The following is a 27,363-nucleotide window of genomic DNA, read 5'->3' on the forward strand; positions in this document are numbered from 1 at the left end:
CGGTAATATAAAATTATAGCAATATAGGTAATACGTTTGATATGTAAGGCTATTCTTGATCAGTAATATAAATGACAACATCTTTCAATTTCCCGGTGTAATCCTGCCCCCTTGTGCCTGACTGACACCTTCTGAAAATGATACACGTATCAAAAATAGGCCACATAGCGTCTTCTTTTCTGTAGATTTAATGAACAAGACATTAATCCATTTAAACATAAAACATCACTACAGAACAGATTGCACATACTGTATCACCTGTGGTAACATAAAACATCCCAGAGGATAAACAACAGCCATAAACATTAAAGTTCTCTGTCCACACTTCTATTTTAATTGACTTTCTAGGATCAACATTCATGTGGTTAAGATCGTCTCAGCGGTTTCTTCTTCCCTTGTCACCTCTCAGTCATGTTCATGAACAGATTTTCAAGACTTAACACACACCGCTCAGGAATCCACTCAAATGCTAAGTACCGTGAGATTTAAACGGTTAACCCAGGAAAACGATTCAACAAATTACAAACATCTGTTCAGTAAAATCAATACAACAAAAGGAGCCTAAACTGGAACACAGAAGTCACTATTTAATGATTATTGAGAACAGATATGATCAATGAAAACAACCATGCATGTGACTCCTGGCTATATTAATCTGGTCTTTTGTGCTCTTTTCTCCATGTCGGTCTGTTTCCCATTGTCGTCTTCAACCATGGGGTAGGGTCGCAGGTCCAGGGACAGGATGCAGCTGAACATGCGCTCATCACACTGTGAGGGAGAGTGAAATAATGTAGTCACTGCACTGACATGTAAAGAAATTAAAGAGTTTCTCTACAATTAGTCATAAACATGTGTTACATCTGAGTAGACTCCCAGCAAAGCGTCTGCCTTGGAGAAGAACTCCTCCTTCTGGGAGATGACAATGATCTGCATGTTTCCTCTGGACTCCTCTCGAATGAAACTGGTCACCTGGATGAAAACAAAACACCCACACAAGATACCACATCTAAGTACAATCCATGAACAGTATTATAGGGTAATAGTGCTTAGATGAACACACAGAACCTAATTACACTTCAGGTTTGTGGTGTTAGTGCTGCAGCTTTTGTGTCAAACACATTTCAAAGAGCCTGAACTGACCTGTCCTATACCCATTTTTTGGATGTTTTTTTTCCCCAATTGCTATTTTTATACATGATGCTAACCATGTGAAACACAGAAAAGCAGTAAATACACACGCCGGAGAGTATGACATCAAAATACCATGGCATTTCTATTGGCATATTTCACAAGGTGTGTCCACAGTTGTGTGTTTAGCAGGAAGTAGACAAACTGAATACAGCTGGAAACCTACTTTGCCGATGTTGGTGTTGTCCAAGGCTGCATCCACTTCATCCAGGACAAAGAAAGGAGCAGGCCGGAAGCTGAGAGAAATGAGAGAAAATACCAACATGCTAAACAGAGCAGGCAAAGTACAGTAAGCACTATCATTGGCCAAACATCCAAGCCAGTGCCGATCACTGACGTAACATAACTGATCAACTGAAGTTGATGATGTGATAGAAAAGATCCACCCTTACCATATTAGTACGTTCATCGATTTAACATCTCATGTTCATTACAAGCTAAACTCTGCAGGATATGAAGGATATTTTATGGTGTGAGCAATTTCTTTTGTTTTGAACTTGGGAGTATTATCCAGCGGTCCAGCACACAATTTACACCAAGGAACTGTTGATTTTGTTCAATCACTTTTGGTGAAACAGGAAGGTGGCACTTTAATCTGTCATTATAAATGAGTTATAATGTTAACTCTAGTCATAATGAGGTGCTATTACAGACAATTTGTTAGTGATTCCTTTACCTCATTTCATGCAAGGGATAGGTTCAGAGTTGGGCTAGTATATAATGTAATCTAGTCTCTGGCACTCAGCTTTCAGGATTACCTGTGGATGGCGAATAGCAGGGCCAGAGCAGCGACAGCCTTTTCCCCACCGGACAGATTATCCATTGACATGTAGCGTTTTCCAGGCGCCACACAGTTGTAGTTGATGCCTCCCAGGTATGGCTCATCTGGATTGTCTAGAGTCAGAATGGCCTGGAGCACATCAAATCTGTATTAATTTATTTTATGGTGACATTCAAAGCATCTTATTCTTGTTTCCTACACAGGGTTTCTGCAGGGTATACCTTGTTAAATGTAGATACTTTTTAATATCTCTCTGAACTTGAACAACTTTTCCATGGCCAAAGACTGTGAGTTAAAGGACAATTCCAGGCGAATTCAACTCGGGGGTGTATTTTCATATCATTTTAGATCTAAAAGAATGAATCTGAAGATTTTCAGTTTAATCGCTCCTGTTTTGCGGTAGTTGCGTCTGTCACGGCAGCAATGAATGGGAGTGGATGTAAGTTCCGCTGTTTAGGCTGTTTCCAGCCCTCAAAGCCGCATTTTTTTTCCACAGACAGCATCAGATGGCTACTCAAACATGCACCGAGAAGTTTATTTACTTCAAGTAAGCCGACATGTTTGTAAAAGTCGATCTAATTCAAAGTTAGGGCTGAAACGATTCCTCGAGTAATTCGAGTACCTCGATTACAAAAAATGGTCCGAGGATTTTTTTCTGCCTCGAGGAATCGTTAATTTAATTGTAGTTCAAGCGGCCGCACGGACTTTCAATGTGGCACAACGTGCGCCGTAACGTAACCTATGAACGTAACCGTGCACGCCCCCCCCCCCCCGCGCGGCCGTTCGCCGCGGATGACGGCGGAGATGCGGAGATGGGGAGGGGGGCGGCGGCGAGGCGATGGCCGCGATGACGGGGGGGCGGTGGCGAGTGGCGGTAACACAGCAGAACAATCCTGCCTAGGAGCTATCCATGGTTAGGCTACTTAACCAAAGTCTCTTGAAATATCAAACAAAGAAAAGGACTATGGACTGTGGTAGCTTGAATGGCCAAAATACTTAAGTTATCATGACGTGAACCATCTGTTGCGGTGAGACCGTTGATTCGGTAGAAACCTTAACGGGGGGGGCGGACGTGGGTGTTTGACTGAGGGAGGAAAAAGGCGACAAAAAGACAGAAAATGTCTCTCTATAGGCACTCTAGTTGTAACACGGCCCTTGCATACCACAGCAGCACGTCTTCCATGTTGCAGCATCTCCACAGAAAACATTTTTGATATCTTGAAAGTAATTTAATTTTATTTATTTTTGATATCTTGAAAGTAATTTAATTTAATTTATTTTTATTTGTGTTTTATTTATTCTTATTTATGTTAGCAGCAGTCGCCTCTTTAGTAATGTTTCAAGACCAGAAAATACTTGCTTGTGAATTTAAGAAATAAAAACAGTTGATTCTACAAAAGGAAACCAATTGGTCATTCATTATTGAGTGAAATATGTTATTTTCTCTTGTGTATTCATAATTGCTCTTTAACCAAGCAAAAATACGTTTTATCCGATTACTCGATTAATCGATGTAATTTTCAGTAGAGTACTCGATTACTAAAATATTCGATAGCTGCAGCCCTATTCAAAGTCTCCCGGAGTCTCGCGCGAGCCCGAAGTTGCAGTGCTCGGTGTGTTCAGGAGCAGTAGGAGCTACCGCTTGTGTCATAAACACAGGAATATCAACTCTTTACTTGCTTGAAGTGTACATTTTTTTCCACAGACAGCGTCAGATGGCTACTCAAAGATGCGCCGAGAAGTTTTTTTTTACTTGAAGCAAGTAAAGAGTTGATATTCCTGTGTTTATGACTAGGGATGAGCGAGTACAGCATTATCTGTATCTGTATCTGTATCTGTTAACCATATGAATTATCTGTATCTGTATCTGTACTAGGAGTGGGCGGGGCCTAAACCGGAAGTGGGCGGGGTTTAACCCAGAAGTGGGTCGGGTTGTCTTGAAATGGGCGAGGCTTTAACCGGTATGTTATTTTAAGCATGCAATTGATATGGATTGATCAGAAATTGTTATATTTATTGCTGATTAGAAAACTATTTACAGGACAGCATCAGCATTGAGCTTCAGATCAATGCGGTTTTGATCATGATAGCAAACAAACTATTCATTTACACAACAAGTTTTGCAACAATGAATACAACACATGTGGTTGCAATTATTAAGTAAAATGTAATGAACAAGAGTTTTCATACTCAACATAACTTTCTTTTTTTTATTTTAATTTTTTTTTAAATGATCAGTGTGATTTTTAATTTTTAACTTTATTTTATTTCCACACCGAAAGGCAGAGACGCAACGCGAGTCGGCACCACGTCTGAACGAACCCACGTTTACCAGAACTCTACTGGTTCATAAGTAAGTGACTGAAGTAATAACAAAGCTGAAGCTGAAGAAAGCCTAAACGTTAAGGGAAAAGACCTGAGTGACTGAGGGAGAGACAGAGAGAGACAGACAGCTGTCAGCTGTTCTGTGTGTGAGTGATCAGAGCGGGACACAGCAACTCACCTGCATGTGTGTAGGGGAGGGGCTGTAGCCTATCACAGAACGCAGACACAGCCAGCTACCCAATGAGGATTTTCATTCAATCTTTTTTTTTTTTTTCCGAGCACAGATATTGACTCGTATTACTCGTATAATACTCGTACTCGGCAAAAGTGCTTTATCCGTACCGGATACTCGTTTCAGCCGAGTATCCGGCTCAACTCTATTTATGACACAAACTATAGCTTTTCCCACTGCTCCTGAACACACCGAGCACGGCAACTGGGTCTCGCGCGAGACTCCGGGAGACTTTGAATTAGATCTAGTTTTACAAACATGTCGGCTTGCTTGAAGTAAATAAACTTCTCGGTGCATGTTTGAGTAGCCATCTGACGCTGTCTGTGGAAAAAAAAATTGCGGCTTTGAGGGATGTAAACAGCCTAAACAGCGGAACTTACATCCACTCACATTCATTGCTGCCATGGCGATGCGCGGACAGACGCAACTACCGCAAAACAGGAGCGATTAAACTGAAAATCTTCAGATTCATTCTTTTAGACCTAAAATGATAGGAAAATACACCCCCGAGTTGAATTCGCCTGGAATTGTCCTTTAAAACTAGTGAGAATGATGAGACCTGGTTCTTGTTTTCAAAGTACAGATGTAGAGTCTATACATGAGTCTTAAAGAAGCTAAGAGGTTTGGAGCAATAGTATCATGACCGCTCCAGACATTGTTTGCTTAAATTAAACATACAGACACAAAGTCAAAATTAAATGAAAGATTTTGTAGTGCCTTTTATGGCCTTTGAACAAATAAAATTCCAGCGCTCTTTCATAAGTCTACGTCTAAGTGTACTCGTACCTAGTATAGTATAGTGGTTGGTTACCAGGCCAACAATGTCAGTCAGGTACAGTTGAGTCTGTGACCAAGGTTTTGTTGGTTTACCTGAGCACTGCTGTTCCTGCAAATTCTTTTATAGATCTGGTCAATTACAACAGACACATGCTCAAAGCATTGGCTGAAGAGGTTGCTGCGCTGGGCTTTGATTCGCTCAAACTCCTGACTGCACTTTCTGGCTAGTTTGGTGCTGGCTTCAAAGGCTGAATGAGGGGGGTGAGACAGAGCTTGATCACTACAAATCAGTATTATTACAACTCAAATCTCATGTGGAAATAAAACCTAATGTACAGGTACAGTAACACTTGATCCATGAAAAGTGAAATACCTTCCCTCACTTCCTGTAACTTTTCCTTCGCCTCCCTCATTTTTTCCGGAGCTTTCAGATTGGGGGCAGTGGTGCGATGCAGCACAGCCTCAGTGGACGACACAGACTCCGTCAGCTTCTCAAGGTACGCCTCCAACTCCTCTCCCTGTAGATTCTGTACATATACATATTTAGTGTATTGGTGTGTTGTGCAAATGTTTTGGTGTATACTGGTCTTATGAATAAACAGCACAAAAGAATTGAAGATAATGATGAAACTTGATGTCTCACTTTCAGCTCTGGCATCAGTTCAGAGTAATCAATGACTAGTTGTGCCTCTCTCTCGTAGATGCTGGCTGAACTGCTGTCCGGCTGTAAAACCACAAAAATCAGTCATCAGGAAACAATGACACCAAAAGTTCCTCAAGCCCTTCAATTACTTTTTCCCTCAAACTTGGTAAGGTGGTTCCAACAGTGTCTTTTATTCAATTCAAAATATGATCATTTGAGCTTATTTATAATTAAAGGTCCAGTGTGTAAAATGAGGGGAAAACCGTGATATCCAGCGTTCAGATTCTAGATTGCAGCGCTCACTCGCTTATTTTAGGCAGTGAATGCAATCTCTTGACGGACAGCTGCACCAGCCTACTGGCTGTTATAACAGGCCCACAGACTGATCGATAGGCAGGCCAGGTAGCCCGATGCGTGTGCTTTTTTCTTTTTCTTTATAAAGACGCAGACCACGAGGGCCAACCAGAGACACCACCAACAGTGTATAGGCCTTTGGACATGAAAGCTGTGAGCGTGGTCGTGAGCTCTCGGACTGTTAAAGGGATAGTTCACCCAAAATTCAAATTGCACTCATTATCTACTCACCCTTATAAGGGCTGGGAGAAGTTTCAGAGTTATCTGTGGCTTCTCTGAGTTACAGGGGGTCACAGCGTAACAGTGCATGTCCATATAACGGTTGCAAATGGATACCACTTTTCTTCGTAACAAAAAGACACACCAAAAAACATCCAAATACCTCCATGCTGGTTCGTCCAAACTGGACGGACCAGGAAGAGGAGCTTTCGCTACAAACAAGCTTGAAATATAGACTTATAAAAAAAATTTCGAAACAATTTCGCATTTCGGGGCTTCAATACAAGACGGACATTACATACGAGCAGCATGGAGGTATTTGGATGTTTTTTGGTGTGTCTTTTTGTTACGAAGAAAAGTGGTATCCATTTGCAACCGTTATATGGACATGCACTGCTACGCCGAGACCCCCTGTAACTCAGAGAAGCCACGGAGGACTTTGAAACTTCTCCCAGCCCTTAGTCGACATGAGGGTGAGTAGATAGTGAGTGCAATTTGAATTTTGGGTGAACTATCCCTTTAATCTCTTCATTTTACTTTTAAAAGGAAGCCCTCCCATTTAAAGAAAAGACATTGCCCCAACCAGTTATTATTCCTATCTGGCAAAACAAGTTGTTTTCTGTGTAACGTGTTTAGGTTATTGAGTACTGCTCACCCTCGTAAAAAAAGAACTTACAGAATTTGGTGGTTTGTGATTAACATACAGACATTGTAATTTAAATAATTTAAAACACCCTTATTACATATACTACACAGTATAAAAGAATAATTATAAGGCTACGAAAACCAAACTAATTTTATTTTATCGCTTTTATACACTTTTTGCCAACAAACCTTGCCATTATTACACACTGGACCTTTAACATGTAAAACATTAACAAAACTGCTCAGTACTGAGGTTTGAATGGTCAAAACAGAGCTCCTCCCCCTACCTGCACCTGACTGATTTCATCTAGGCTCCCTGCCAGCAGACTGATGACCAGACCCTGGATCTTGCAGTCCAGCAATAAGTTGTGTCTGGCCAGGCGTTTCTGCTCCAAAGCAGTCTCTGCTCTCATCACCTCACGCTGAAGTGTCACCAACTCTCTGGGAAAAAGAAAGACAAAAAAAAGTATTCACCAAAAGGCACCAGCAAGATGTTATACTCCATGCTCGTATCAAAGTTCAACCAGAAACTAATCACATTGCAGAAAATCAAAATTGTATAATAATGTAGAGTCCCCAGAGTGTAAATACCCCATTACAATGAGAATGGAGATGCTTTAAAGTAATGTTTTTACAAATACTTATGATGAAAATGAACTTTCAAGTTCATCAGAAGACATTTATATTATACATTAAGTAGCTCTCCAGTGGTATTCTTTATAATAATGGAACACTTATTTAGCAGCAGTAACAGGTTCCAATCATGTGATTTGATCTTTTGGTGGAGCTCATAGATTTGTATATAACTGTTATTATTTTTCACTGTTACAACTTACAATCAGACAATCACATACAGATATAATTCACAACATCTGGTCAAGGTTTTCAGAATAAAGTCACCATAGAAACAAGATGCACAGATTTGAAGCGACATACTTTGTGTGAGGCAGCCATATGCACAACTGGTGATAGTGAGGTCAATGGCGGTGATTGTACCTGGAGTGGACAGATTGTCATGTGGCCTTTTGGCCTGTTTACCCACCACTACAGTACTTTACACTTCATGTACCCATTACAATGGAAACCTCAGTATTAGCAGTAACAACAGTTGTAGCAGCAAAGTATCAGTAGCCACAGCATTAGTTGTGTTAGCTTGTAACATTACTTGTTGATCCCTTTCAGGCTTTGAGTTTTCTGGTCTAGTTCAGCTTTGGCAGTGGCAACTTGGCTCTTCTTAGAGAGCAGCTGGTTCTTCAGCCTGAACAGTTCGTTCTGAACTTCCTCCACCGCCACCAGCAACTTCTCCTCATCCTGTAGAACAGAAACATACAATGACCAAATCTGATGTGCTGTGCAACATCTCAAGTGTCTACTAAAACCTTAAAGGGATAGTAGCATTTTTTTTAAAAGTGGGGTTGTATGATCTCGTGGCCTAAAAGAGGTTTTACGTGAAAAAAAAATACACAGTTCCATCGTTCGCTATAATATAATTTTTTCCAGCCCTTCAAAGTGCAGGAAAAACACAGTTTTTATTTGGACCCTTTGGACTTTGGGTCCATTCACAACACTGTATGTCGTAAATCTCTGGGCAGGACTATGGGCTGGCGTTGCTAACGGGAGGAGTGCAGAGAGTCTTCTACTGCAATTAAAGTACTTAGGGGCTATTTGTAGATCATACAACCCCACTTTAAAAAAAATGCTACTATCCCTTTAATTACAGCTTTGGAGCAGGATTAATATTCAGGGGGGAGTTAGGCAAACAGCTTGCTCTGCTGCTACACCGAAAACAGTCATTCTGTTTTACCCACTGCCACATCACAAGAGATGGTCGAACAGAACTAAACTGTTGTACATTAACTCTAACACGGAACGGAAAGCATAAGGTAATACCTCTCTCTGCTCTGCCAAGGCTCTCTCCTCCCCGTTGATGGTCTCCTCCATTTGGTGGATCTTCTTCTTCTGCTGCTCCAGCTGGTCTTTTTCATACTCTAACTGTGCATTCAGGCGAGCACACTGACTCTCAAACTCCAACCTGAAGGGAGAGGTGTATGATGCATCTTGTCTTTATGCTGTTAAATACATGGAATTTTGAAGACACTGGACAAATACTGTTAACTGTACGGTTGCAAGGTAGTTAGTATGGAAATCATTGAAACTGAAATGTTTGTTGGAATTGTATTAGACCAGAAAGACCAGCAAAAGTGAACTTTGCTGGGACATTTGACATTTTGAAATATTTCCAGGTTTGGCTGGTTGAGTTCAGCACAAATTATTGTACTGTTGTTTGTCTTACCGTTTCTTGTCGAGCTCTGTCTGCAGTTTCAGGTGCTTATGCTCATACTCGCGGATGCTGTCCACACCGATCTCAGCACAAAAGTCAGAAAACACCAAATCCTCCATCTGAATGGACAGATCACAGAGTACATAGCTAGTTACATTTTCTGCTACCAGGGTTGTCCACCAGCCAAAAGCTAAGGAGGCCAATGAAATACTCTTAACAGCTGAAAACAATTCATCTTTTGATTCTGGAATGAGACAAAGCAGCAACAAAATAAAAAAACATTTTTTAATAACTGTAATGACCTGTGGAAATGAGGTGAATTAATGAGGTATTATACAATTATCAGGTTTACATGACAATGTCGAGGCTAAGAAATGAACTGCGGTTGGAATTGACATGCATTAACAGGATGTGAAGATCTACAGACAGAAGAACCTGGTCAATCTGGTTTCTGATCTTCTTCATCTCTGCATCTTTAGCCTCCACACCTTCCTGCTGCATCTGGATCTGAGAGTCCAGGTTTGCTAGTTCACTCTCCAAACGAGAAATCTCCTGTAAACCAAAGACATGCAGGGCAGGACATGACATAAAAAGTATGTCTTGTGAATCTGAATCTAAATCCAGTGTTATCTTGATACAATATGCCCTTATACAAACATTTTGCTTTGTTATACAATATCAGTGAAATTAAAGGTGAGAGTGATACATCTGGGGCTCTGGTGTACATACAGTAAAGAACAGTAGAGTATAGTAAAGTAGAAATTATACCGCTTGACATTTGAGGATGTTTTTTTTCTGGAGGTTTTCCAGCTCAGTTTTGGTGTATTTGAGGCGTGTCTGAACACCCTGAGCATGAGCAACGATCTGTTTCAGGTCCGACTCCTTCCGCTTCAGCCTCATCAGATCCTGTCATAAACAGGGAGAAGCTCTTCTGTCTGTACATAGTAAATGAAATCAACAGAACTAGCTAAAAAGTTTTGGTTACTGCCGTTTAGATCATGTGTTCACTCACGCGAAGCTCAGCTGTCAGGTGTTCCTTGCGCTCTCTCAGACCCGCCATGGCCTTGTCATCCCAGCAGCGGGCTTTGCTCCGCAGGTCACTGGAGCCTCCAGAGATCACACCTGACTTTGCAAACAGTGTCCCATCTAGAGATACGGTCTACAGAAAACACCTCTGAATTAACTTCAAGTTTTAATATTAAAAAGGCTTATTTGTCCCCTCTTACTTAGATTAGATTTTTACTATTTAGTCTGAGCATTTTGCATAGCTGCATGCAACTTGTCTCCTCTTTACAATTTGTAAAGTGTGGTGATTAATTTTGAAAATTCTTGTCAGATGTTTGTTTCAGTGTATTGTCAAGGGAAATTGATGGAGATAGCAAAAAAGAAATAACAGTGACTTAACCAAATAACATGTGTTGCATTTTGTTATGTGCATGACCAAGGTTGAAGCTTGCCTTGTGGCGCTCCTTCCTGTCAAAGGCCACACTCCGGGCCTGTTTGATTGTCTCACACACCAAGGCGTTGCCACAGACAAACTGAAGCACTTTTCTCAGATGGGCGGGAGCTGAGGCAGCATTAATCTGGACAACATCCATCAGCATTTTAGCACCTGGCACCTGCCGCAGGTGCTCATTCAGAGGCCTTATCTAAACACACGAGGATGAGGGTTAGAATTGATTCTATGTACTGTATTTATGACAAAGAAACCAATAACTGCAGATTTAACAGGGCTTTCCATTTTCAGCCATATAGTCAGCACTCACTTTGGAAACAGTTTCAACTTACATCCAAGTAGTCAATGGGCAGGAAGGTCTCCGGTTCTGCCCGCTCCTCTTTAATGAAAGAGATACAGTCACGGGCCACTTTTTCTGTGGCCACCACGATAGCGTTCATGTAGCGACCAAACACCTTAGTGACAGCCAGTTGATACTTCTTATGGATGGGACTGCACAAGTCAGAGAGTCGACCGTACTGGACAGGAGAGGGAACAAACTACTTCAGGATAACTTCTACAGATTAAAGATTGTTATTTTACATGTAAGAACATTTTCCGAAATTATACAGCCACATTTTCTACTTGTGGGGATTGGTTGCCAGCTTTCAGAATACTAAATCTAGGCTGAAATGAGACTGTATGTCTCATTTTAATGCCAGTCTGTCTCTTACCACAGTGTCTGGGTAAAGTCTGCAGAGCTTCTCTAACAGCTCTTTGCGTTGCAGCTGATGACGGTTCTCATGTCTGTCTAAGCGGGCGTTCCCCAGCTCCTCCAGCACCTGACCCAGCTCCTCGTTCACCTCCTGGCTGCGCTGGTGGCCCCGCTGCAGCTCTGCAGTCAGGCTCTCCTCCTGCTGTCGCTGCTCCTCAAGGGATAACCTACGACATAGTGAGAGTGTTTCTTTCTGTGACTTTACATCCTTTCCTCAGTCAGAGACATGTGTCTTCCTATCTGGCATGATGTGTCCACACAACATACTTGCAGGTCTCCACATACTGCTCCAGCTTCTCTGCTCTTTGTGTGAAAGTTTCCAGCTGAGTCTGGGTGTTTCTGAGGCCAACCTACAGCAAACAGTTTCAGGTGTGGTACAATTAATTATCTATCCATAGCCCTATTCGCACGGGATTAGTATTACCTGGGGACCTCTGGTAATTTGTAATAATTGCGAAGGACGTCTGTGATTTTACGTAATCCCGTGCGAATGCGCCATGTCAGTAATTTGTAAAGTAAAAATACCCTTCAAATGACCTACTATATTTCACCAAAGACCGACGTCCCGTGGTAAAACTAGTCCCGTGCAACTCTGCATCTCAGTAATTGAGGGGCATTTTTTGTTTTGTTGTTTTTATTGCGCGCCTTTTCTACTTCTTCCCCGGTTGAAACCAGACTGTACAGGTTGAAACATGGAGGCTTCGGTGGAAAAAATGAGCGGCATTTTCAAAGGCGTTTTAGGTGCAAACACGGGCTCGTATCAGTGCTGGAGACTAGGGCTTTGACAACGAACTTCGAAATTCGAATATAATTCGAATATTAAAAAAATAACCATATTCGAACGAATATTAGGGCAGCTCTAAATATTCGAACCTGTAATAAGCATTATTTATCACTTCGTTAACGCCTGACGCCTGTTCACACTTCTTTACTGATAAACAATGGCGGAGCAAAAGGCTGCGAGTGCCACCACCATAGATACTCTACAAACCACGGAGGGAGAAGTTGAAATATGTGTTTCCTCTACATTCATTTAGGAGTGGAGGGCCGTTTTTTTTTTTTAATTGTCGCAAATACACCACCGCAGCATGTCATCCGTTCATTAATCTCCGCATAGCGCTGTTTCTTATTGGCATGCGTGCGCGCGCACACATACTACACACACACACACACACACACAGAGAGAGAAGCGCGCATGCAGGACAGTGAAAGCGAAACTTATACCGCCGCCGCCGCCCCCCCCCCGTCGGACAATCCGGTCGCTTCGGGCGGGGGGTCAAAATATTAAAAAAATATGATCCATAAATATTCGAATATATTCGAATATTAATATTAATAAACAAACAAAGTTCGAATATGATTTTTTGGACAAATGTCAAAGCCCTACTGGAGACCCATTTAAATAAACAGCTCAGATCCATAAAAAGAGCAAAATTTAGGAGGATACTGAGATGGATGACATGCAACAGGCTTAATACAAATGCCATGACGGCCCGTTATTGCGACAACAACTGCACTGTTGCGAAGTCACGTTGCTGCTTTGACATTTTATTTACATTTGCTTCGCACATGGATGTGACAGCAGGGGATGTTACGTGCACAGCTCTGACGTCATATCGGAGCCTTATGTCAGTAAATTCGAGTAAAAATACAGACTTCACTTATCCCGTGCGAATGCACCGCAAGAAACACAGGCGTGGGGGGGTAATTTACAAATTACCAGACGTCCCTAGGTAATACTAATCCCGTGCGAATAGGGCTCATGACTGATTCAGTAGTATGAAACATGTCTTTTTCACCAGCTGTTAAAGAGAAACTATGTAAGTCCGGTCGCTTTTCCACTGTTTTGCTAACCCTCCTCCTGGCCATGTGCATTTGTTTACATCTATCAATAGAGAGGTAGATAAAGTTATATATCATATACGATGTTAGGACGTGTAAATTTGTGTAGTCTTACTGTACGTTCAGACCGAAAGCGTCAAGAGCGTCGCGGTGGCCGGAAGTCATTCATTTTCAATGAGAACCAGCGTCGAGGAGCGTTGAAGAGCGTCAAAGGCGTTGGCGTCGCGTTTTGGGGGCGAGAGCGTCAGGAGAAAGTTGAAATCTCCTGAACTTTATGCTAATGAGCGATGATGCGGAGCAGCGGCAACCAATCAGAGTGTAGATGTCGCGGCCCCTTTAAATGGATGACCAACCACAACCGACGTCAACTTCTTTGACGCGCGTCAAAACGCCAGGGTGTTCAGACCACCAGCGTCGCGGAAAAGCGTCAAGAGCGTCTTTTGACGCTTTTGGTCTGAACGACCCATTATCTGTCATAAACAAGAGATTACAGGTTACGGGGCGCGTTTGTGTGGCGGTGCCACAGAGACGAGAGCTGGGACACCGGGTCGGAGGCTCTGATCTTGCAAAGTTGTTTTTCAGCCTCATAACAAGTTAAGCTATTTATTAAACTGTCACAATTACTGGAAAGCTGTTTAATTGAGGTAAAAATGCAGCATAGTTAAGCTACAAATCCTGCATAGTTCCTCTGTAAGTCTGTGAATATTCATGAATTTGAATTCTGAATGAATGTGCAGTGTCAGCAAAAATGTATGTCCAACTTTACCTCCACCTCCTTCTTTCTGCGCAAGTCGATAGCCAACTTTTCGTAGTCGGCTTTCACCTCCCAGTTCACTTTCTCTGCCTGCTGGGTGAGGACAGCCCCCTGCTTTCGGATCAGCTCCTTCAGCTCCTTGTATCGCTCCAACTGTAGCAGAAACACATATAAAAACATGATAATGATGAGATGATGATATCACTAGTTAATGTATTGTTCCCTGGTGTTTTCCAGCTGGCTGCTGACTTTTAAAGTATTTTTTAGGCCTTTTATGCCTTTATTAGATAGTACAGTTGAGAGAGACAGGAAACAGGGAGGTAGAGAAAGAAAAAAAAAACTGCGCCACTCGGTGCCCCAAGCTGCTGATTTTTTACAAGCAATTTTCTTTTGGACGTAGACGTTTTCTGACACACACTCACTTGATCCTCTTTCAGCTCAGCGCTCCTTCCACGATAAGCTGCCTGCTGCTGCTTCTCGTAATTTCTCCAGGTCCTCTCCAGTTCAGCTATCTCCTGTTGACCTTGTGCCAGCTGTTGATTTTTAGTGGCAAGCAGTTTCCGACTCTTCTTTAGGGCATCACGGACTGCCTCAGCTTTCTTCATGTGATGGGATGTGTTAACCTTGGCTTTGATGTATTGAGACTGAGTCTGGGACTGCACATGCTCTTGGGAACTGGGTAACAGAGTGAGACAAGGCTTGGCTTAATTCTGTCATAGACAACCTCTGTATTTGTATTTAATGTTTGGTGGATTAAGTTGGAATCAAATGCTTGCCTAATTAACATCCCTTCACAGAAAAAAACAGCCCATAAAAATGAACTCAAAACTCTCCAACACACAACATACCGAATTTCCCTCTCAACTTGCTGCTGTTCTCTAGTGAGGCGTCCATGTTCCTTCTTGTGTGATTTGAACATTTGTTCCCACTTCTCCATTTCAGTGTTTTTTGCAGCTGCAGCCTGCTGTTTCTCCTTCAGATCGTTGCTGAGAATGTCGATGGCCTTCTCGTTATGGTAGAGTCCAGCCAGGCTCAGCTGCAGGCGATTATAGTCAAGCCCATCAACCAGTGCCTGGTACTTCTGAGCCTGGAACAGCAAGAGATGGGACCATTCAATTGATGGACAATAGATAATAATTAAATATACATAACCGTTCAGGTGATAATAAACAGTCCATGGTGCTATTCCTGAGAGTCAGAGCAACATGTTGCAATGTCAAATGAGATGAAGCCATCCTAGTTTTCTAAAAGAAGGAAAAAGTAGATGCAGTGCAGTCAACACTTTCTTAAAGCCCCAGTATGTAACTTATTTGGCTTTTTATTAGCAAAAATCAAATATTGCTTTCAAAAATACGTATTTCACTGAATTCGAATCACACCCGCGTACAAATGAAAGCTTTCTGGTACCTTAGAATGAGTTGTTACAAGTGGTTACAAATACATAAGTGGGCGATGCACCGAACCGAGGCGGCCATGTTGCATCGCCATTTTTTACATTCAGTGGCAGCGTGACCGTAGGTAACCACGGAAACTCAGCGGAGCTGTCGGCTCGGGGAGAAAGTTTTCCAGGTAGCGCCTGTTAAAACTGTCACCACTGTGTAGTGTGAGGAAGGACGGAGGCACTGGTGTTGCATTCAGGTGCAGTCAGGCAGACGGCCGTCGGCAAACCAACCGGATGTCATTTTACTCGACGAGAGAAAGATGGTAAAACGTGGGTCAGGTAAACAATACCACATCACCATGACAACATATTGTCACGCCTGTATTGTTTTGCCTCGTGCTGGCGGACCACTTGTTTACATAGACGCTTGTTTATCCTGTTACATGCAGCGTCTGTTGTCTGTCTGACGTCGCCCCATTTCACGTGAATGCAACATCAAGAATACGTTCAGATATGCAACCGCACCGCTAGATGGGGGGAATTCCTACATACTGGGGCTTTAACAAAATCTGCTTACTGTGGGGTGTGGGGTTAGGGTTAGTGGGTGTGGGAAGGTGTACACTGCATCACAGTTTCAACACCTGTACCTGTGTTCCTGTTGAAGATTTTTGAGCACCTCATCATAGCATGGATGCATTATGAGCTCTTCTGTTAGTGGTAACGCTCCTGAAGCATTTTGTCTTAAGAGATAATAAATGAATGCCAGCCTGTTGTGTTTATGAATGTTACAGGCAAGTGTGATGTAATGTTGGGGATGATGAGAGTTAACAACTCTCCTGGTTGACAGAAACATTATCTTTCTTATCTTTGTGTAAACTTACCTCTACTCGTTCCAGGGAAACATGCTTCCTTTCAACAGTGGCAGACTTCTTCTTGTTGAAGTGAAACTGTGTGTCTTCTTTGGCCTTAAGCAGGGCTTGTTTCTTTCTATCATATTCTGCAGCGAACTCCCCTGACTGACTGATGAGTTCAAACATCTTGGTCCTCTCCTTTGGATCCCTCAAAGCTATGGACTCTACCGCCCCCTAGTGATGAGTATAATGTTTAACAGCTGTTACTCATTGTGCCTGCACCTCACTTTTCATGTTATCATTTTTTGTTTCCAATATGCCACTATTTCATATATTCTTTCAATTGCTTTAGTTCATCTCTGTTTTTACTCAAACACTTTGTGGCACATTGGATATCCACCATAAAGACACAACCACATCTGCTATGTGCTGAATAGAAAGAATATCATCTACATTTTGTTAACGTATGGCCAGGTCCTGCTTTCTGTGCAGACTGGAAATAGGTTACAAAGCAGTGTGAAGATTTTAAACCAACAACATAAATAAACCATAAAGACCAAAAAGCAGCAAATATAAGTTTAAGTGGTACTGTATGTATAACACTTTACAATGTTGTGATCTGCAGATATCAGTGCCCTTTGAGTGTTTTTCTGTTTATTTGTACATTTCAGTGCAGTCCCTTCAAACTTTACCTGGAACACCAGACAGTTTCGAGCTTTGGTCACAACGCCAATCTTCTGTAGCTCCTCAAAATATTTTGCAAGAGCAACATGCACGTCATTGACCCGATACTCAGAGGAGTCACCTGAAAAATACAATGAATGGCAGGTAGGCTAAGACAGCTTTGACCAAAAACTGACTGAGGCATTTATTTTGAGAAGGAACCAAACTCCTCATTGAATAACTGTATAACATACACAGTATCTGCTGTTGTTACTGTACTTATGAAAGAAAAACACATATTTCCAGTTATCAGTCTAATTAGTTTTGTGTTAAGTGAAATGATTAAGATGTAACTTGCTCTACAACAGAAGAAATATCAATAAAGCTCAGTCTGTATACAGACAGGTCTGCATCAGGACCAGTAAGTTCAAATACCTGTTGGGTTGACCATCTGCACAGGGTCACATACATGTACACATATTATTACAAATTAGCCCCATTCATAGCAACCTCGTTTAAATTGTGCATTACAATATATGACGAATAATAACTACATAATGCATTTTGATGTGACATAGGCTATGTTTTCAATATTCATCGTTTTTGTTGGAAACGCATTAATGCAGCGTCCTAAAAACAGATAAACCTATAGTAAACATGCTTCTGCTTAGTAATTTTATCTCACCGGTGATCGTCCTACAGAAGACGGTCTCCTCGTCTTCATCATCGCGGTAACACATGGACACGCGGGCAGTGTCGGTCACGGGCCGCCCCTCGTGGGCTCCGTGGACCAGGTCCCTGAGGTGCTTCACTCTGAGGGAGGCCGCCCGCTCCCCCATGACGAAGCCCAGGGCATCCATCACGTTAGACTTGCCTGGTTTGGCCCCGATATGTTTAATTTGTATTTAGTGAAACGTTTACACAGTGAGGTTATAGGACAATACAATGCAATGACTTCTTTGACGTGTAACGTTAAGTTACAGCTAACATTAGTCCAGGCCTGCTCCTTATCTGGAACTGGTTATATACTGGCGTTAAGGCAACTGTTTGTCATAAGGGTATTCAGAAAACTTTTATTATACTTTTATCCTGTCCAGGAGGAGGTATGAACAAAAATCAATCAAGCTAACACATTTTTCCCAGCTGGGGTTGTCCGAGTATTGGCTAGCTAACGTTAGCCATGGGTCACTAACTTACAGCTAACTTAACGCCCACTGGGGGGGGGGGGGTCACTCACCAGATCCATTGGTACCAATTATGCAATTAAATCGCATGAACGGACCGACAACCTTCTTCCCTCGCCATGACTTGAAGTTTTCGATAACAATTTGTCTCAGATAACCCATGTTTTAAGAAGGTGGCTCTAACTGCCGTGAGTCAGCAGCTTCTTCTGTTGGTCAGTCAAGATGGCGGCTGGTCCAGATCAGACCGACGCGGGAAACGAGTCGTTCCTCAACAGGGTGTGTTAAAGCGCGGCATTAACGCCGCATTATGTACCGGTAATACATTTTCACCTCGTGATACGGCCACATTTTGTTATAATCTGCCACATTTTGGAATTAAATTCTTGAACGCAATAGGCCTATGTAATTAACTTTGCTGCATTTTGTAATACCTTATATACCGAATTATTACAAAATGTGGGTGTTGCACTTTTTAAAAAATATATAAATGTAATAATTCGGTGCAATGTTACAACATATTACAAAATGCGGCAAAGTTTATTACATATTTCGTTATACACTTATACAACTATCAGTAGGCTAGGCTTCATCATGGACCTACTAGCCCTATTAATTAGACAGTAGTAGCTAGGCTAATTAGAGGAATGCATCTGGCATGACATTATGTGGCCTACTGGCCTTGGTGTAACTTAGGCTACTGATCATTCGTTGTTCACTAGAGAAAAAACTATAGCTACTGTAAAAGTACATCAGGCCACATCTGGGCAATCTCCATCACCCATCTGTTGGGACTGGGGAGTGTGATGCTGTCCACAGTCCCATGGAGGCTGAACATCTGTCACATCTGCTGCTTTCAGATTGTGCAGACCAACTGTATTATAAACACTTGATGATAGAGTCCATAAGAAACCATATCAGATGCATGTGTTTAGGCTAGGCTACTCATTGATTCAGGTATTTGTTACCATGACAATAGTAAAAACATATGCCCCACTGAGGCTTATGCACAGGGGCCAAATGTATTATCTGTTCATTCATTTATTTATATCTCTACAGAGATTTCTGAAAGGAAGAAAACTGGGTAGGCTTTTTGTGACTTTATTGGTCAACATTAAAGTCAGATCTGTGGTTCCAGGGTTACAGTCATCAATAGGGATGGTCACGGACATACTCCATGATGTGTTTCATGGCCAGCCAGGTCTCCGAAGCAGTGGGGATGATCTGATTTGCTGGCAGGATGAAACCATAGCGACCAGTGTCTCTCAGCTCAAAGGCATAGGAGTATTTAATGCCCATATTGTAGGACCAGTCAATACTGCCGCCACTGGCTTGATCTACATGGAGTAATAGTTGTATTAGTAAAGTGCCAACAATATTACCAGTACTTTAAAATCACTGTAGCCTATTTAATATTTTCTTATTCCATTTTGGAAAAAAAATAATTATTTCTTATTTTTCTAAAGATGATTTTCAAGAGTTTTATTTCAGTAGGCTAGTTAATACTATCATTATAAAAGCATCATATTATGTTCATTTGCATGATTTACACCAAAATCAAATTACAATTCATTTACAAAAACAAAGTCTTCAAAAATGTAATTGAAATGTAGCCTAATTAAATTATATTGCTTATGCTGCAATACATTTGGTATTAGACTTAATAAGCTGGTCACTTGTGTGTAAAGTTTATGTCAGTAAATAGTTTCTAATCCACTGTAAGTGAATATGGTTGACTAAAAGTATGATAGGCTACTGTTCTTCAATGTTGAAGTAGAAGGTGCCTTAAAATAGAAATACAAGACCCTAAAAAGCTGTTGTAGTTTAACTTGAGTAAATGTTCTTCATTTCCACCACTGATTAGCTACTTATCATCATTACATCCACATATTGCAGAAATCTGTTTGTAGCAGTACAGTGAGTCCTGATGAAGTGGTTATCAGCAGGGACGACGAAGTTACTTACAGATGATGTTGCAGATGCTTCCGACTTTGTACCTCGTGCCGTAGAGAGAAGTGAGTTTCTGTACTGCAGCTCTGCCAACAGAGTCCTAAGGAGCAGGACAAAGAGGACAAATAAGGTAAGAGATAATACTGCCAACTATACCCACTCCCAAAATCTGGACTCAGTCAACCTTGACATCTTTATATTATCTCAAACCAGGCTTACTAAATCAGTTACAAAGATATCACCATTTATTGGTGCCTTTGCAATTTATGTAAAAAACAAGTTCCATGCTACCATCCTAACCTTATGTAAATATCTCCACAGAATTTCAAGTCATTTTGCCCTGCAAAGCTGAAAATGAATAAAACAATGGTACAAAGCAAAAAGTAAGAGAAACAAAAAATGCTTTAGAGTTTAGCTTTTAACTTTTTCTTGACTCATGTTAATAAACCGTGTAGGAACCTGGGGAAGAATATTGCTCAGAAATTTACTTGGCTGAAATGAAAAATAAATTTAATCAAAGTGCAGGTGTTGGTTTCTAGTCAATTCACTAAGTACACTTGCAAAATTACTAAGGTTGCAAATTAACATTTTAATCACTATCTGTTAATCTGGAGATTTTTTGTCAGTTAATTGATGCAACTAAGACAAAGATATTCAATTTACAATGAAAAATGATCAAGAACGGTGGAAGCAGAGGGATTAGGCTGGTTTCCTGAAAAAATGATTGAAATTTCTGTCATTTCATTTCTCTCTGTCATCTTATTATTTCAGCTCTATTCAATTTTGTAGCGTTAATTTAAACTTCAACTCAACTCTCAGGGGAAATTATTTACTTTTTCTTTTGGATATAAAACTTTAATTTGGAAGAAACTTTTAAAGGATTACGTGGTTTGCTATGCACCAGCTTACAGATTCTCCTCGCTTACCAGCTCACGCTGATGTGGCACGCTTCTGCAGGAATAGCCATAGGGGTACATGAGCAGCTGGGAGTATGCGTGCACAGAGATGAAGGACTTGAAGTTGCCATGGTTCTTGATCAGGTTCACCACGTTCTTCACCTCGATCTCTGAGTGAGCTGAGGGGCCGTGGTAGGACTCAGAGCAGGGATTCTTGCTGGCACCAGGACCTGAAAGGAGATGAGACACATGAACAACACAGAATGTAATTAATGACAGTTAGCAGAAAGCAGCAGGATTTCATGTCCAGTCAAAGAAGCTTCAAAGCTCAAATAGCCTTGTGCACTATAGAAACAATATTATGCTGATGGTATGAAAAAGTGACCAACAACTGTTAAATGTGACAGTAAGATGTTAGAGATGGATGATGGGCACTGTGGGTGAAGCAGGAGCTGCTGAGGCACATGGTCCCTGCAGACCTCATTAAAGGGATATTTCAACATTTTGGTAAATTTGTCCATTGCCATAATCCCTATAATCTTAGCAGTAGGTGCATTACCTTTAATTGTCGGGCAAGCTGTTTTGAGATTGGCGGGGCAGAGACGTGAGCTCTGCACAGCGTGGTATTTCCACCTTTGACACATCAAATTCATCAAATACACAATCCAACACCTCCAAAATGCTCTCGTGGACAAGTTGGGACCTGCACATTCACCACGCTATGGAATAATAATGTAACATTACGAGAAAGAGTTGTTTTCAAGGCAAATGCAAAGCCGAAACTTGGCAGAGTGACTGCAAAAGCGCAAGTAGTTCAGAGTATTTGCTTCATGTGTCATAATTATACTGTTACGACCGCTCATCATTTCATAGTGTGGTGAACGTGCAGGTCGCAACTTGTCCATCAGAGTGTTTTGGAGTTGCTGGATTGTGTATTTAGTTTGATGAGGGAAATGTGGAAATACCGTGCAGCTCACGTCTCTGTCCCGCCGATCTAAAAACAGCTTGCTTTGCACAGACAATTAAAAGGTAATGAACCTACTCCTATAACTATAGAGATTATGGCAATAGGTGAATTTGCCAAAATGTTGAAATATCCCTTTAATGCCTGAGCGCAGAGTCTGGCTGTTGCTGCTTCGTGTGAATGCTTCAGGTAGTGTGCTGCGAGCTCCCCCACAGGGCAAGAGAGTATAAGTGCCCGTTCATCACTGTTTGAGGCTTATTAAAGGGATAGTTCACTCAAAATTGAAATTTCACTCATTATCTATTCACCCTCATGTCGACTAAGGGCTGGGAGAATTTTCAGAGTCCTCCGTGCCTTCTCAGAGTTACAGCGGGGCTCTGTGCAGCACTGCGGTTGCAAATGGATACCACTTTTCTTCGGAAGAGGAGCTTCCGCTACAAACAAGCTTGAAATATAGACTTTTTTTTCGGAACAATTTCGCATTTCGGGGCTTCAATACAAGGGGCAGCATGGAAGCATTTGGATGTTTTTTGGTGTGTCTTTTTGTTACGAAGACAGTTAGTATCCATTTGCAACCGTTATATGGACATGCACTGCTACGCCGAGACCCCCTGTAACTCAGAGAAGCCACGGAGGACTCTGAAACTTCTCCCAGCCCTTAGTCCACATGAGGGCGAGTAGATAATGAGTGAAATTTGAATTTTGGGTGAACTATTCTTTTAAGTTATTAAGTCAGAACCTGAGGTATGTAGGCCTATGTGTTTATGATGATGGATGTGACACATATTTATTATTTACTACGAATTGGTCTTCTCTCTGTCTAAATACAACAAGTTATTTACTGTGTCATCTGTACTGACCTCCAAAGCCGGCGTCCCAGTTCCTGTTGGGATCAACTCCACGGCATCCAGAGCCTGGGACGATGGAGCGAGTCTTACGCCACATACGGTTCTGTTGATCAGACAGCTTCAGTTAGCGTGAGTGGTTTTTCTGCCTACAATATACACTGCACAACATTTTTATGTGGCTGTTGAGCAACATGACTCCATTTAAATACTGTGTGAAAACCAAGGGGCAGAGTAAAGATGATGCAGCTGTCCCAGTGACTGGTGACGTACGTTGGTGTGGGTGTAAGCATAACCATCAGGGTTGGCCAGGAGCAGCATGTAGATGTCCATGGTGTTCAGGAGGGAGGTCAGGGAGGAGTCTCTGCCATAGTCAGTGGCAATCTAAGCAAGAACAACAGTAAACAGAAAGCAACTACATTTTTACTGCCTGTGACAGTTTGTGTCAATCATGTGATTATTTCAGGTCCATTTATCATGTTTTAAACATTCAAAGTGCACCTTTGAATTAAAACAATTTCTTCTGATGGTTTCGAGCACATTTTGGTTCAACACAACTTCATTCTGCAAACATGTTCACCTTGTTGGCCGTCCACACTCCGGTAGCCTGAGACACCCATTCCCTGGAGTGGATTCCTGTGTCGATCCAGATTGCAGGACGCTTATTGCCACCAGTGCTGAACTAAAAACCAATTCATATTTTTTTTAATGCAGACAAAAGCAAAGTCATCTATGACATTAAATTCCCCACTGTGGACATCTGATGTACTATGGATGAAGACTGCTAAATAGTAGATAATGGGTACTTAAAGTGTTGAGGTATTTTCATCCTACCTTGAGCACATACATGGGCCTGTTCTCATAGGATCTGCCAATTTCCTGCTTGGTGACCAAATGAGGATACTGTGCCACCAGGGTGTCCATCCAGTTGTAGATCTGTATGAGAGAAGACAGTTCAAGTAGCCTACTGCAGGGACCAAGTGGCGCCTGCATCAAGTCCTTTCCCCTGCTCATGAACCAGCCTGCCATCCACTACTCCCATTAAGCTGGCCTGCTCTCCCTGCCTTTCCTTTATATGGCCCAGTCTGCCCACCAGAAGCTGCCTTCATCACCTCTTGTTAACTGCATCTATTTCCACGTTTTTCCATATTGTTGTAAACTGTTTTCTTGTCTGTATACAACATCTATTGCCCGTCCGCTCTTGCTGGGTGAAGAATCCCTTCATTTGGGAGTTTTTCCTCAGTGGATGTGAGGGTCTAAGGACAGAGGATGTTGTTAGGATGCCATGTAAAGCCCTTTGAGACAAACTGTTTGTAAAAATGGACTATACAAATAAAATTGCCTTGCCTTGTCAGAGAGATGTGGACAGAGAGTAAGGCAAGGCAAGGCATTCAATTTTATTTGTATAGCCCATTTTTACAAACAGTTTGTCTCAAAGGGCTTTACATGGCATCATAACAACATCCTCTGACCTTAGACCCTCACATCCACTGAGGAAAAACGCCATAGAAAACCCTTTTAACAGGGAAAAATTGGAGAAACCTCAGGGTGAGCAACAGAGGAGGGATCCCTCACCCAGGATGGGCAGACGTGCAATAGATGTTGTATACAGACAACAAAACAGTTTATAACACAGACATGGAAATGTTAACAAGAGTTGATGAAGGCAACTTCTGGTGGGAGAGGAGAGGAGAGGAGAGGAGAGGAGAGGAGAGGAGAGGAGAGGAGAGGAGAGGAGGAGAGGAGAGGAGAGGAGAGGAGAGGAGAGGAGAGGAGAGGGCTCCATGTAACCAGATGTGTCCCCCAGCAGTCTAAGTCTATAGCAGCGTAGCTATAAAATGGTTAAAAGCTACCTGAACCAGCCCTAACTAAAAGCTCTGTCATAAAGGAAGGTCTTAAGCCTAGACTTAAATGTAGTTAGAGTGTCTGCCTCTCTGACCCATGGAGAGAGCTGGTTCCACAGTAAAGGAGCCTGGTAAATATAGTAAAGACAGGGACCAAAACCAGGACCAGTTGTTTTAGCTGTTAGCTACTATATTAAAGATCAGCTTGTGTAAAAGCATGTCTAAAAACATACAGAGGCCTTACAGGCCTGACTTAAGGTGCTCTCAACAAACATGTCAATCAATTCTTGGTTATAAGCCTGTGTTGGCTATGAGGGTAACAGGAGTTTAGATGAAGTGTTTGTGTAAACATCTTACTGTCTCCAGACGATGATAGGCTCCAAAGTTGAAGCTCCTGCTGCTGCGCTCCCTCATCTGGTTCTCCTCCATCTCAGCCTTCTCCGCATCAAGGACCTCCTGCATGTTACATGCAACATATCTGATAGTTAGCAGTATAACCACTTGATTCTCAGCATCAAATTAAGCAATCAGGAGGCTAAAGTTAGACATAAGAGCACAACTAATCTCCTGAACCAGACAGTCATCTATCAGCATTATGAACTGCTCACAGGGAATGACAAACCTGAAGGTTGTCAATCATAACAGCGAAGGGGATGTTGTGGGCACTGAGGTACTCCTTCACAGAGCTCAAGCTGGAGCTGGGCACATGGATGTCAACAGGAAGCTCAGTGGAGACTGGGTGGAGCCAAAAGTCCAGCTGGGATCAGACAGACAAGGAGGAATCACAGATCACCATGAACAACATGAAGTGTATGAGTGAACTGAGCCAGTCAATTCAAAAAATAATTTCTTCAACAGATCCTGTAGGCATCAATACATCACTCCTCTCTGTGTGTAGGCATCACATATTATATCACTATGAGGAAAATTAAGTTAAAAGCATAAACATTAACATCCTGTTTCATTTATTCTCCAAAACACAAACAGATTTTCCAGAATCTCAAGGAAATTTAACTGGACTTGGTTATCTTCCTAGACCAGAGGTCGGCAACCTGCAGCTCTTTCGTCACTCTGCTGTGGCTCCCGTGTGGCTCTCGTGGTTTAGAGAGGGCGAGCTCATTTTGGGAAGAAAAAAAAAAGATAGGCAAAATAATGGCCATTCACTTGTTCATTGTAATAGTTATTTCTTTGGAGATTGAGGTGCTCATGTGACATCAAAATAAAACGTGGCTCCGAGTGGGTTTCGATAGGGTGGGAAAGGGCCCAAACGGCTCTTTTAATGCTAGGCTAAAGGTTGCCGACCCCTGCTCTACACTTAGACATGACCCTGTTTTATTCTTTTGAAGGAAAGACTGGAAATCAATTGAATTGAGAAGTCATAGGTTCTGATATGAGACTGATAACAATATTCCCTTAAATAATTCAATAATGTCATCCTCGGGGGCATGAAGGCTGGTGCCACACTTCCACCAAGTAATTTCTACTCAAATTGTGTTTACGCTGGAGCTGTGTGATTATTTCAGGCTGAATTGGATTTGGCCTTGTTCATGAGAAAACTGTCTGGTACAAGCAGCTGAGAAAACTCAAGTGTAGGTATTTGCAGTGTGTGTGTGTGTGTGTGTGTACCTCCCACTCCTCTTGGGTCTCCAGAGCCTGCAGGAGTTGGATTTCTTCTTCAGACTGCACATTGACCCTGATAACCTGGTCTCTGGAAGACATTTGTTTATGTCTCAACATTATTATATAAAGAGACTTTTATGTTATTTATACACACTGGTGGATTCTTCTTTATTCATTGAGATCAGCAATGGAGGGGGATTTATTTGATTACTTACAAATATAACAATAAATCATACAGGCGAGATGCCATGACTCCTCCTCCATTCTCTTCAATAATCAGACTTAACCTTTCTCTACACATAACACTTAGTCAGAATTTACCTATTAATCTTGTACTTGTTCAGATTAGGTAATTATTTTATGTGTAACATAGGGCATCTACAGTAGTATAGAAAAAATCTTAACATTAAGAGGTAGGCCAGCTAAAGAGTCAGAAAGTAAACTCAATGCCAAACAGACAGATTCTGAAATTAACTTATTTAATTTTCAAGAAACTGTACTGTATAATTCCAGTTGTACGTCCTTACAATGATACAGTTCTATGAAGCAGCTGCAAAGTGTTATAAAATTATGTTTCATGAGTAAGCAATCTCTTTATTTTCTGATAGTTGGAGATCTTAGGTGTCAGATATGTTGATTGCATCCTTGAAGAAGTATTACAAGGTATTACAGAAAGCATTATAACTGTCCATATTACAAAACCAGTAGCTGTTTCTTCTTGTAGCGTGAACAGATAAACTTACCCAGGGAAAACTTTTTCAGCTGTAGCCGCAGCCACAAGCACCAACACCAACCAGAGGCCCCTCATCCTGTCTGTGTGATGTCCTACAGTATGTGTCAGGCCTCCACTCCTCTGGTCACTTAATATCACCAGCAGCAGACAGGTGGGCTGTTCCCATACAGGAGAGTCACTTCGC

At 41.8% G+C, this 27,363-nt stretch overlaps 2 protein-coding genes across 2 annotated transcripts; both read right to left on the bottom strand.

Annotated features, from left to right (window-relative positions):
• Nucleotides 1-441: 441 nt before the first annotated feature.
• On the bottom strand, nt 442-18,539 carry smc1b (structural maintenance of chromosomes 1B). Its single transcript, XM_085778452.1, has 25 exons — nt 18,384-18,539; nt 17,832-18,020; nt 17,176-17,288; nt 16,514-16,717; nt 15,100-15,338; nt 14,674-14,926; nt 14,264-14,404; nt 11,923-12,005; nt 11,615-11,822; nt 11,234-11,419; nt 10,903-11,094; nt 10,458-10,604; nt 10,214-10,351; nt 9,881-9,997; nt 9,458-9,564; nt 9,055-9,196; nt 8,330-8,475; nt 7,452-7,605; nt 5,947-6,027; nt 5,677-5,830; nt 5,397-5,551; nt 1,947-2,098; nt 1,355-1,424; nt 859-969; nt 442-768 (listed from the first exon to the last, which is right to left on the bottom strand). The coding sequence occupies exons 1-25, from the start codon at nt 18,490-18,492 to the stop codon at nt 646-648; spliced, it is 3,714 nt and encodes a 1,237-aa protein (XP_085634578.1). The 5' UTR covers nt 18,493-18,539; the 3' UTR covers nt 442-645.
• A 465-nt stretch (nt 18,540-19,004) lies between these two features.
• cpa4 (carboxypeptidase A4) lies at nt 19,005-27,255 on the bottom strand. The gene is made up of 11 exons (XM_085778450.1): nt 27,190-27,255; nt 26,453-26,534; nt 25,449-25,583; nt 25,184-25,282; nt 23,817-23,918; nt 23,563-23,664; nt 23,256-23,366; nt 22,998-23,088; nt 21,204-21,403; nt 20,293-20,377; nt 19,005-19,664 (listed from the first exon to the last, which is right to left on the bottom strand). The coding sequence occupies exons 1-11, from the start codon at nt 27,252-27,254 to the stop codon at nt 19,477-19,479; spliced, it is 1,260 nt and encodes a 419-aa protein (XP_085634576.1). The 5' UTR covers nt 27,255; the 3' UTR covers nt 19,005-19,476.
• Nucleotides 27,256-27,363: the final 108 nt, after the last annotated feature.

The sequence above is a fragment of the Trachurus japonicus genome, chromosome 6, assembly GCF_045865225.1.
Source record: "Trachurus japonicus isolate A0001 chromosome 6, Traja_1.0".
NCBI lineage: Eukaryota > Metazoa > Chordata > Actinopteri > Carangiformes > Carangidae > Trachurus > Trachurus japonicus.

Excerpts from the sequence above, each read along its gene's own strand:
- smc1b (XM_085778452.1), bottom strand. The coding sequence starts at position 18,492 with ATGGGTTATCTGAGACAAATTGTTATCGAAAACTTCAAGTCATGGCGA. Across the intron at positions 17,289-17,831 it reads CTTCTGTAGGACGATCACCG|GTGACTCCTCTGAGTATCGG; the intron begins GTGAGATAAAAT and ends TGTATTTTTCAG. Across the intron at positions 9,998-10,213 it reads ACATCCTCAAATGTCAAGCG|GAGATTTCTCGTTTGGAGAG; the intron begins GTATAATTTCTA and ends TTTGGTTTACAG.
- cpa4 (XM_085778450.1), bottom strand. The coding sequence starts at position 27,254 with ATGAGGGGCCTCTGGTTGGTGTTGGTGCTTGTGGCTGCGGCTACAGCT. Across the intron at positions 23,919-25,183 it reads CCTATCATCGTCTGGAGACA|ATCTACAACTGGATGGACAC; the intron begins GTAAGATGTTTA and ends TCTCTCATACAG. Across the intron at positions 23,089-23,255 it reads ATGCTTACACCCACACCAAC|AACCGTATGTGGCGTAAGAC; the intron begins GTACGTCACCAG and ends TCTGATCAACAG.